Source organism: Juglans regia, chromosome 9, assembly GCF_001411555.2.
Source record: "Juglans regia cultivar Chandler chromosome 9, Walnut 2.0, whole genome shotgun sequence".
NCBI lineage: Eukaryota > Viridiplantae > Streptophyta > Magnoliopsida > Fagales > Juglandaceae > Juglans > Juglans regia.
In genome coordinates, this window is record NC_049909.1 from 1,677,469 (window position 1) to 1,689,836 (window position 12,368).

The 12,368-nt window shown below is 38.6% G+C and overlaps 1 protein-coding gene across 2 annotated transcripts in view; it reads right to left on the bottom strand.

Moving 5' to 3' along the window:
• LOC108990751 (protein MICRORCHIDIA 7-like) overlaps positions 1 to 12,368 on the bottom strand; it is a 28,616-nt gene that overhangs the window by 13,833 nt on the left and 2,415 nt on the right. For both annotated transcript variants that reach the window (XR_001996045.2, XM_018964819.2), the window contains exons 2-16: positions 7,199 to 7,273; positions 6,971 to 7,005; positions 6,809 to 6,887; positions 6,530 to 6,622; positions 6,354 to 6,438; positions 5,962 to 6,037; positions 5,477 to 5,608; positions 4,646 to 4,744; positions 4,419 to 4,520; positions 3,371 to 3,532; positions 3,190 to 3,285; positions 1,834 to 1,885; positions 1,651 to 1,762; positions 1,494 to 1,567; positions 943 to 1,364 (exon numbers count right to left, since the gene is read on the bottom strand). Coding sequence is in view for 1 of the 2 variants with exons in the window: in XM_018964819.2 (XP_018820364.2) it covers positions 943 to 1,364; positions 1,494 to 1,567; positions 1,651 to 1,762; positions 1,834 to 1,885; positions 3,190 to 3,285; positions 3,371 to 3,532; positions 4,419 to 4,520; positions 4,646 to 4,744; positions 5,477 to 5,608; positions 5,962 to 6,037; positions 6,354 to 6,438; positions 6,530 to 6,622; positions 6,809 to 6,887; positions 6,971 to 7,005; positions 7,199 to 7,273 (1,694 nt within the window). In the remaining variant the exon portion in view is untranslated. The remainder of the gene's footprint in view (positions 1 to 942; positions 1,365 to 1,493; positions 1,568 to 1,650; positions 1,763 to 1,833; positions 1,886 to 3,189; positions 3,286 to 3,370; positions 3,533 to 4,418; positions 4,521 to 4,645; positions 4,745 to 5,476; positions 5,609 to 5,961; positions 6,038 to 6,353; positions 6,439 to 6,529; positions 6,623 to 6,808; positions 6,888 to 6,970; positions 7,006 to 7,198; positions 7,274 to 12,368) is intronic.

Below are 12,368 nucleotides of genomic sequence, written 5' to 3' on the forward strand. Positions count from 1 at the left end.
CCCAATCCTGGGCAGCTCAAGTAAATCTCACCAACCATTGAAAGGAACCAGCAGAAGTGACCATGTTATCAGCCACTGAAGCCTTTTCCAACGTGATCCTATAGAGCGAAGGGAAAGCATTCTTCAAGGCTATATCGCCACATCATATGTCAAACCAGAATCTGGTTCATGTTCCCCTTCCCACCTCAATTCTGAAATTGTTGGAGAAATCTACCATCCGTTCCTGATACATTTCCAAACTCCCACTCCGTATGCTCCTCTTACTTCATGAGAGCACCATCCTCCCCAAATGCTCCCGTATTTTGCTTATGACATTTCTCCAAAGAGCGTCTCCTTCCCGATGGTACCGCCATAGCCATTTCCCTTAAAGAGTAGAATTGAAGATTCCCAACTTTCTAATCCCCAAGCCACCATACGATAGAGGGGTGCAGATTTACTCCCACTTTATTAAGTGGAATTTTTTCTCAACTTCTAGGCCTCCCCACAGAAATTATTTGCACCCAAAGGTTCAAATTTTAGACCTAGAGGAAGCATACCAGCAAGATCAAAGCTCTTACCGCTTGAGCCAACCCTGAGGGGTTAACACTTGCAGAAATTAGGTATATTAACTAACCTATACAGAGGATGACCAATTATTACTCAAACCCCAAAGCTATAATGCTATATGATAGAAACAATGTCCCACCACTTATATTAAGATGGTATTCATATGCTGCAAAGCTTCAGTGTTGAAGATCACTTCATGATTCTGCTCTTGCTTAAAATAAATCTTAACAAAAAGTGATCATAATAGAAGGGAACTGGCAAAGGCAAAAATAGATATTTCTGCCTTAGAGAAAGCTCCAGAAATCCAACAAATTGCTATTTGTTCAAGCATCATTGAAATTTCTTTAACCAACTAACTCAAAACAAAAACAACAACGAGAAGGGCTAGAAAATCACCTTTAAGGGGGATTGTGTAGAGGGAGAAGATTTTCTTCCACCTGATGCAGAATCAAGCTGAGATTCAGTATCCTTCATGCATGAAGATGACCTAGTCGTACACAAACCATCTTTGCTAAAAGATCTCATGGCATTGAATGTCTTATGGCCACTGCCATTTGCTTGTTTCTCAAGTAGTATATGCATGTCCTCATCACTCAGATCTTCTGCAGAAGATGCGTATGAAGGCTCAGAAGAAATCCGCCTTTTTCCAGACTTTGTACGGGTCTTTGTTCTATTTCTATCTTTATCTGACCAATGTCCATTTCCGTATCCCTGAAATCTTGCCAATTCTTTTCCTCCATGCTTCTGATTTAGCTTTGAAGAGTTCTTCTCTGATACTGAATGTGGGGTCTTGCTAGACTTTTTTGAATGTGAAGTTTCTACAAAACCAGACATTTGGTTGTCTTAAGATAATTATTTCACAGTGAGATAAGAACTAAAGCAAGCAGCCTGTTTGGTGCATAAATCAATAAAAAAGAAAACCAATAGAATGAGAATTCCCATAATACCTCCCTTTGCAGCTTCATCTCCAAGTTTATTACCACGATGTGATTGATAACCAATTCTGTGACAGTTAGACAACCTAAATAGAACAGAATAGCCAATAGTCACGACTATAGTAAATCAGCTTTCCCAGTAAAACTTCAAGAGGCAATAATAACAAACCAGTAATTCTTTTGCACTTGTATCAATCGTGCCTCAAGTCTTGCGAGGACTGTTGTACGCTCAAATCCCTGCTTATCATGAGCCGGTTCAACAAAATTAGCTTCCAATACACCTGCAAGCAGAAATGAAGTTCATCCGAAGTGAGCTCAAGTAAATACAAAAACTTCAACACAAAGATGATACCTATTACTCCACGACCCTGACTTCCTGGAGTATTCCAAAGCCTCCAGAATGGCTGACAAACAACAAGCACTTATTTCAGAAGGAATTCAAAGAAGATCACGTGCCAAACAGACTCATCTAAGAAATAGCAACTCTCAGAACATATAAAGACAGAAAAACAAAAAAAGACAGAATATATATAGAGCTGTTCAGGATTGGGAATTGATGAAGTTTGAGCTTTCTTCAGCCTTTGATACTCTTTGAGGCTTGATGGTAATGATGGGATAGGATGTTGTGGAAGTCCAAGAGGCGTAAAAAGTTCACTGTTCATTCTTATTATAAGCTGTTGACCTTTCTTAAATAGTCTTCCTTTCCTTTGGAAGTACATTTGGAGGTCTCATCTGCCTTCCAGAGTTGTTTTTTTTTTTTCATATGGACTGCTTCTCTAGGGAAAATTTTGCCGTTGAACACTTTATTGAAGTGTAGTATTATAATTATGGATTGGTGTTTCATGTGTAGGGGAAACCGTGGATCATTTACTTTTGCATTGTGAGGTGGTATTATAGTTATGAATTGGTGTTTCATGCGTAAGAAGTATGGGGAAATTGTGGATCATTTACTTTTGCATTGTGAGGTGGCAAGGGCTTTGTGGGATGGAATTTTTTGTAGAATTGGCTTGGCTTGGGTGATGCCTTTGAGAGTGGTTGATCTTCTTGCGTGTTGGAACAGGCTTCATGATTGTTCTCAAGTGGATAAGGCTTGAATGATGGTTCCTTTGTGTCTTATGTAGTGCATTTGGATGGAAAGGAATTAGCAGTGTTTTAATGATAAGGAGCATGCTGTGGAGCAACTCCAGAACTTTTTTGTGCCCTCTTTATTGCTTTCATTTTCTGCTTTAGTGATTAACGGATCTTTTGCTCATGATTGTCTGTTGTTGCTTTTTGTTTCTGTATTTAGGTGTTTTCTTTTGAATGCTTCTTGTGTACACGGGCTTTGCCTATACATTCATTCCTAATAAAATTACATGTAAAAAAAAAGGGCAAGTTTTAATGATTTTATCGTCTCTTTTTATTTCTTGTTAGGCATTCATCTTGTATACTTCCAATGTACTAGGCTATAACTTTTTTCATTTTCTAATAAATTCTTCAATTACTTATAAAAAAACAATCCAGACGCTACTATCTTCATATCTACCCCATATTTTTGACATATTCTCATTTTGATCTTCTCTTTCCAAGATCATTTTGCTTGATGCATCAGTATGAGCATTCTAAAAGTTGAGATGACAAGAAGGGGGTGGGCGTGGGTAGAGCCAGAGAACAATTCAATATGACAATAACAGGATTGCAAAATTAAAATCGTAAAAGCAAATCATACCTTAATAAGCCGATTTTTGTGATAAACATTGAATCCTTGAACATCAATATGATGTTTTGCGTCCTTGACGAATCCAATGGTTACGACAGCAATCATCTGATGACAATAGTTGCATAGAATCAGAATACATACTGCAGCAGACAAGAATATATAACAAAAGAAACCATTTTTTGAGTGTTACATTCAAATTGTTTGAGCCCACATCAGCACCAGGATTTGGTCGGTACGTAACCTCCTGAGACAGCATCATGTCATTAACTATATTGTGGTGCTCCACATCTTTCCCACGAAGAATAATTCGAAAGCCTGGAGGAATCCTTAGATAGAGTATTGAAGCATAACTCTGGAAAATTAAATTTGAGTAATATAGTTAAAAATAGAACTGGAAAAGAAGAAATAAAGAGAGCATGAGAGATTAAAGACATTCTGGGTCTTCAAGCAAGCCATGATATCTCCTTAAAATCCTTTTTCACATGTCCCATTGTCATATTTCCCATTGTCATATTTTCTTTCAGATTCTTGGGATAAGTACGGCAAGTCTTACTTTTTCCTTTGAAGAAGAAACAAGACCCATAATATCTTCAAGTAACAAATCAATCTCATCCCACTTAAGGATTTCCACACCTTAAGATGTTCAAGTTCCTTATAAACCTCCTCTATAACAGATTCAGGAATTTTGACTTTTGTACTAACCAGATTTCTCCTCGATATACCAGATTTTGAAGAATTGACCTTTTTCTTAACATTTTTTTCTCTTTTTTCCACATCAATCTTCTGGTAATAATCCACATTCCAATAGAAATAGCACAAGTGAAATTTATTACGTAAGCAATGAATTACAATTTAGTAAGCATCAGAATACACATTTATTTAATACACAAAAATTGAGCCTTTAGTTAGAAACTTTGTCAGTACGACTTATCTGTAACAATGCACTAAACTTTATCCGACAATCTAGAGAAAATTAGAGTTATCCATACTTTTCACCTTTCCATGTACATTTTTCAACCTCTTTAAACACCACTTTCCTTATTCTAGCATAGCACATAGTATTCCATGTGAAAAATTTTGTAGGGATATGCTTAAAGTAGACCTGAAGGCTTACAACTACAATTTTCGAATAATGAAACCATAGTGAATAGTTCTTGTGAGATCTTCATCAAGGCCAATAAGACATAAAAATAAGATAAAATCTAAAGCAATTATATCATTAAAAAGTCTAGCATTACTCTTAATGAATGTCGATACGTCAGAAAATGTCTAGAGTTGGGAAAAAGCTCTGCCATTTGTATCTTCTTCTCATCTCGGTTGACGCCTCTGATCTGAATGTCCTGCAAACAATTGATATACCACAAAAAGTTATGAATCTTAGAAGGAAAATCATGCTCAAATAGCACCATAAGAAAGAAAGAAAGAAAAGATTGCCAAAAATAGATGCAGGACATAAAGCACGTACATCAGGATCAGCATCAAAATCAAGTTCCAACAGTCCTTGGTCATCCTCCCAAAGATTGTAGATAATTATCCGTGTACCACAATCTCTCATCAGGTTAAACTATTAAGAAAAATTACAGTTAATCGCAGTGTCAATTTATAACTTAAGTTCCCATAAAGAAATTTTCTTTTGATAAGTAAGATTACAAAAAAAAAAAAAAAAACATAAAAGAAATTTGAGAGAACAGATAAGATAAAATGGAAACGTTTAGTCTGAATCAACTGAATTCAAATCAACAGTGTTACCACAATATAACCATAAGACTGCAGCTGATGGCCTATGCCATGATAACTTGGGTGAAAGAAAACTGGAAAATTACTGTAAAATACAAGAAAATTTGAAATATATAGCCTAGCCACAACTTGCATATGATTTCTCTCCAGCAAGAAAATTCCCCAACTAGATTATGTGCCCACAGATAAGGTCAATGTGCATGCATCGGGCTAAACAAACTTAAAAGGCATGTGTCATGTCCCAACTAGTGGTTGACAGGATTTAATTGTGACATATGCTTTGCCTCAGTCATGGAGACTTCAAAACTTTGGCAAAAGAAATCCTGATTTTTCGAAATAGGAACCTTAGAATAAAGCTATCAATGGCCACTTCAATGTAGATCTCGACCGTTTACACTTTTAAGGCTTCAAAACACCACATTGAATTCTCTTGCTGCTGACTAAAGAGATTTCATATTCAGCAGGAAAATACTGATGATACATGCGGGGGGAAAACACAGCAGAATAATGGATATAATGCCAAGCCTTTCCATTCCTACACAAGAAGTATAAGAGTCACCTGACGCAGAAGATCAGTTTCACTGGAAAATGGGGACCATTGAACTATTGTTTCCACATTTGTACTCCAATCACAAGGAGAAGACCGAATAATTTTGTTCCAATCTTGTCCCCCCCCTCTTGCATAGTCAAGCTTCATATTCAGTCCACAAAACAATTTGATCAGAAGTGCAAATAAGTAATGGTAATAAAACCATATGCACAATATATATATATTTATATATATCAACACATTATCAATAAGTTTACAGAACAGTGATTATCAGTGTCACATGGTTCCTATGGTGACCAGTGACATATTCCTTAATGGCAGTACATGGTGTTTGTAAAAATCCCATTATATAGCTATATCAATCCACCTATAGTTCCAAGTTGATATAATGTTTTTTCAAGTAGGTCCATGTTGATATATTGTCAACAGCAGTTACAAGACAATTGACATCTGCAAAGTCCATAAAATAATAAAAAGAAAATAAAGACAATTACCATGGGAACTACAATATCTTCCTTCCTTGTGCTCCTCAAGAAAGTATAAGACAGTAACCCAATGCTCTGCGTAGGCCTAGAAGCAACACCAAGAAAACTAGATTAGCTACTTGTGCGTACATGTGTTTGTGTGAGTATAAAGAAAACAAGTGCAGCAAATGTAAAAATAAAGAGTACCATGTAAATCATGCACAAGAAAAAGAGGATAAAATAGCAAAGGAAAACGCAATTTCATCAACTTTCCACTCCCCAAAAAGCCATAGACAAAGTATGTTGTATTTGCTTTCTAAACAAGCTAAATAAACCTATAATTCACATCTATACATTTTTTTTATAAGTCCATTTACATCCATATTTGGAAAGGTAACAAGAAAGTAAAATAAAGAGTACACCTTTTTCCATCTTTCCCACAACAGCGTGAGAAAACAATTACATCTGCCCCAAGCCTCATGGTACTCGTCTTAAAACCATTTCCATCTGAGAAAACAAACATAAAGTTATCCTTCTTCAAAGGAGAAACATGCAATCAAAATCATATTTGTGTGTACTTCCAGAACCAGAGGTTTACATTGTCCAATAGAATTTGCTACTTTGCTTTTGGCAGAATACCCCAATGACATGCATTGTCGCATTTTATCTGGATCCATCCCACCACCATTATCTGCAACATAGTCTAATAGATTGACATTCTGGACATAATTATCGTGTTATGGCAATACAAAGGCCAGATCTCCTCATACAAGATTTTGTTTTGGGGGTCGGGGGGGAGAGAAGGGGGGAGAGAGAGAGAGAGAGAGAGACCTAAATCCAGCAGCAAAAAATCACACTTGAGATGAAAACAACATACCTTCAATCAACAACATCCTGCTCCCATCTTTCTTATTTACAAGCATATCCACATTAACAGATGTAGCACCATTGCCGACCTGACATCAAAATGAAGAAGTTAGGAGAAGCGAGAAATGCATGCATGTGTTGTATAATTTAGAATATATTACATGCAAGATACCTCATCCAATGAATTGTCCAGAAGCTCTGCAAAAGCTGCAGACAGGAATTCATTAAGCAACTTAACGAACTAGAAACTCTGTGTGAAACAAAGAAAAAGATTCATACTACCATGCATTATTGTGAAGAAACACAATCGTATCTATCAATCAATAAACAAAAAAAATAAACCGATAAATAAAAAGAAAGAAGCACAACTGTATCTAAAAAACTGGTTGAATAACTTTACCTCCAAGAGCCCACTTATGACTTGTCGCATTAGAATGTAGAAATTTAGGATGAACCCTGACATGATCCATGCCAACTGAAGATTTCAACAGAAACATTAGATAGGGATTTGCATTGCCAAGTATGACAGATAAACTAATAACCTCCGAATTTGGCAGCCATTCATTCAGGGTACATATTGGTGACAGACAGAATAAATGAACTCAAAATCAAATGTTTCAATTACATAAACTCTTCGTTTTTTCCTTTTCTGGTGGCAGTGCCAGGGGATGGAGCAAGGGGTTTGCTCAAGAGGATGCATGCATTCATGAGTAATGAATAAAATAATAAAAATTAACTTTTGAGAAGTCAAAAGTAGCCTCAATCATCCATAACCAAGGCCCAAAAATAAATAAAAACAAAAGCACTAACGGCTGACCAATAATTAGTTCTAACTGGAAGCTCAGCATTTTGTCATCCACTGCCAGAAAATATAGGTACTTTCCAATCTTTAAGAACACTATATACCTCCTCAAAATCTATTTTTTGATACGTAAGAGATAAATTTTATTAATAAGAATGAAAAAGGCCTAAGCCATGTACACAGGAAGTATACCACAGAACACCTAAATACATTCTAAGAGTGATGAACTAAAGACAAGAAGTCATGAATATTATTCCCAACTAAAACAATAGCAGAAAACCAAAGCAATAAGGTATTTAGAAAGAAATTCTTCAGCTCCACCACTGTGCATTCCTTGTCTTCAAAACAGCGTGCATTCCTTTCCATCCAAATGCACCACATGATACACAACGGGATCATCTTCCATACTGCTGCCACTTGACGACAGCCCTACAATTTTCTCCAACAGCCCATCAAATCCACCACCCTTATAGGCATTACCCAAGCGACACCAACCCTCAAAAAAGATCTCATCCCACAACACCCTTGTTACGTCACAATGTAGTAAGAGATGATCCACCGATTCTCCATTCTTTTTGCACATGTAGCATCAATCCATCACAACACATCCTCTCTTCCTCAAATTGTCTATAGTCAAGATCTTCCCAAGGGCGGCATTCCAAACAAAGAAAGCAACTTTGGAAGGCACACAAGATCTCCAAATGTTCTTCCAAGGGAATGGAGTATGGTGCTGTGTTATCAAAAGGTTATAACACACCTTAACAGTACATGACTTATGATCCTTAGACCTCCACTTCAAGCTATCATGTTGTGCCCTAGTAGTCCCCGAGGAACGTAATAGGCTGAAAAAGTCAGTAACCATATCTAGTTCCCAATCGTGAAAATCCCTATTAAACAGAATATTCCACTGATGTGAACCATGAGAAGATAACCGCACTTCAGCCACTGAAACCTCCCTATTAGTTGCAATACGATATAAAGCTGGAAAAACCCTTTTCCAAAGTCTAATCTTCACACCACACGTCCCGCCAAAAACGGATTCGGTTACCCTCACCGACTACAAAGCGAATATGATTTTCAAAATATAACTACCCCTTCCTTATATACTTCCATAACCTCACTCCATACCCCCCCTCTCACTTCGTTGGAACACCATCCGCCCCATGCAACACCATATCTCGCGTCTATAGTTTCCTTCCACAATGCTCCCCCCTCCCGATGATATCTCCAAAGCCATTTCCCCAATAGTGCTTTATTAAATGTTCTCAGGTTACAAACACCCAACCCACCATTCACAATTGGGGAACATACTGTCTTCCAACTAACTAGGTGGAATTTCTTCTCCTCCCCTAGGCCTCCCCATAAGAATGCCCTAAAAAGTTTCTCAATCTTATTCACCACCCCCTGCAGGCATAGGAAAAAGAGATAAGAAATATGTGGGTAAGTTAGTGAGTGTGCTCTTGATAAGAGTAAGACGCCCCCCTTTTGATAAGTACACCATTTTTCCATCCCGCCAGTCTTTTCTTTATCTTATCCACCACCCCATCCCAAATAACTCTACTCTTGAAAGATGCTCCTAACGGAAGGCCCAAATATTTCATTGGAAAATAGGACACCCTGCAATCCAAAAAACTTGCTAGACTACGGATATTAGGAACCTCACCCATCGGTACCATCTCAGATTTGCTAAGGTTCACCTTAAGCCTTGACACTGATTCGAAACAAAGTAACAATGCTCGTAAAGTTTGGACCTGACTGCTATCCGCTTCACAAAATACCAAAGTGTCATCTACAAAAAGAAGATGTGAGATGATAAATGGGCCACCAAAGCCATTTCCCACCTTAAAACCCGATAAAAAACCTCCATCAACAGTAGCTTGCACCATCCTACTCAATGCCTCCATAACGATAACAAATAGAAGAGGGGATAACGGATCTCCCTGTCACAAACCCCTCGAGCTATCAAAAAAATCAGCAGGAGTGCCATTAACTAAAACTGAGAATTGGGCAGTTGAAATACAATGCCTCATCCAAGAAATCCACCTATTTCCAAAGCCACACCTCTCAAGCAGGTACAAGAGGAATTCTCAATTCACATGATCATAAACCTTATCCATGTCCAGCTTGTAGAGAATACCTGGGCTTCCCTCCCACAATCTAGCATCGAGGCTCTCATTAGCTATGAGCACCAAATCAAGAATATGTCTCCCATGAATAAAAGCATTCTAAGGCTTGGATATAATATTTTCCAACACTGGACTAAGCCGGTTAGCAAAAACCTTCAAAATAATCTTATAAACACTACTAACCAAACTTATTGGATGAAAATCCTCAATAATTAAAGCCCCGTGTTTCTTGGGAATGAGGGCAATAAATGTCGCATTAAGGGATTTTTCAAACTTCTGAAAAGCATGGAATTCACTGAACACCTGCAGAACATCACCTTTCACAACATCCCAACAAGTTTGGAAGAAACCTATTGAGAAACCATTCGGGCCTGGCGCTTTATCCTTAGCCATACCAGTGATGACCTTGAAAATCTCTTCTTCATCGAACGGTCTCTCCAAAACACTCCCATATTGCGGATCAATTGCTTCAAAAGACAAAGCATCAAGCTTCAGCCTCCAATTTGCCGATTCGATGAGGAGAGTCTCATAATAATGTACAATATGATTTTCTAATTCTGGTGGAGAGGATAACACCCAAGTACCAGAATGAAGCGACTCAATAGCATTGTTTCGACGATGTGCATTAGCCACTTTGTGAAAGAACTTTGTACACCTATCCCCCTCTTTCAACCAAAGAGCCCTGGATTTTTGACGCCATGATATCTCCTCTGACAACAAAACCCTCTCCAACTCTGCCACAACCGTGCCCTTCCTCACTAATACCTCATCCGAGGCATCTCCCAATAATTCTCTACCCTCTATCTCCTACAATTCCTCCAACAAAGTAGACTTCTGATTGTTTGTGTGACCAAAAACTTCCAAATTCCATTTTTTCAGATCTTGTTTTAGAGCTTTAAGCTTATCTGCTAAAATGAAACTTGGCGTGCCACTAAACTGATATGATGCCCACCAGGCACGCACCGTGTCTACAAACTCATTCGCTGTTAGCCACATGTTCTCAAACTTGAAATACCAGCTGCCCCTATGAATGCTCCCACAATCTAGAAGAATGGGAAAATGATATGAACTAACTCAAGCTAATCTTTTTTTACTTACTTCTGGATAGTGAGCTTCCCATGACGGAGAGACAATGAATCTATCCAACTTCGACCAAGCTCGGCCATTAGACCATGTGTACTCACCCCCCCCCCCCCAACCACCAAGGGAAGGTCCATAAGGTCCAGATAAAAAATGAACTCAGAAAATTCCTCCATGGCCCTAGAATGCCGATGATGCCCTGAACGTTCACTAGGAAAGCGAGTAATGTTGAAATCACCTCTCATACACCACGGCACTTCCCGTAATGAGTATATACCCGCCATTCCTCCCACAACGCAATCCCTGTTTGGACCATAACACCTTACAAAAGCCCATTCCCATCCATCACACATTTTTGAATAAAATCGAAACAGAGAACTCACCAACACACTCCTCGATCGCCTCAACCACTCTTTTATCTCACATTAATAAAACATCACCTGAGGCTCCCAATGAGGCCAAATAAGACCAACCCACATGCGAACATCCCCATAGGCTACGCACAATATTTCTATCTAATATACACAACTTTGTTTCTTGTAGGCATATCCCACATTAATAAAACACCACCTGAGGCTCCCAATGAGGCCAAATAAGACCAACCCACATGCGAGCATCCCCATAGGCTACGCACAATATTTCTATCTAATATATGCAACTTTGTTTCTTGTAGACATACCACATCACCCTTCCACATCCTCAATAAGATTTTGATACGAAGACGTTTATTACTATCATTGAGTCCCCGTATGTTCCAAGATAAAATCTTAGGCTTCATAAAAAACTTAACTTGGCCCTCCCTTTCGGTCTATCCCTTCCACTACTTCCTTCCTTAACATCATAATTGATGGAACACATTAAACGTTTAAGTTCTCTATACTGTTTTGTGGCTGATTTCAAACGGCTAGCTTCAATAGCCACTACCAGAGCCATAAATTGCTCTTCATAACCTCCAAAAGAAACCCCAAAAATATATTGAAGCTCCTCTACCTTCTTAAAAATCCAATTAGACGAGCAACTCACATAATTAGAACTGGGAGGGAGTGTACAAAGAGGAGTAGCTGCCCCCTTGTCACCTACATTGTCCTTGGGAAGCAACGACAATTCCGAGCCCCCCACAAAAATTGGTTCATTACTTGTAACCAAATTCCAAAGAAAATATCTTCTCTTGATTTATGTCCATGACAAACATCCATTTCCATTTCCGAGCTCCCCCCACATATATCGGAACCTCCAAACTCAATGACCCAAAATCTGACAAAGCAGGCTGCACCGGCACGGCATCTGGGGCTACAACCTCCACACACGATTCAGTTTGGCCACTCCCCAGCCCCACCTCAAGAGACGGCAACGGTACAACCTTACTCAAGGTCTCCACCGCGACTGGCTCCGACGCAATCTCAACATCCTCCAGCCCCTCCCATCGGAACACCCAGCACCATTTTTTTAGCACAACGGATGCTCTCCCCTTCCCCACCCTTTCTTTTCATCCCCGCATTATATGTTACTTTCTAACTTGAACCATTGAAATTTTCTTTTATTAGTATGAAAGAATATAACTG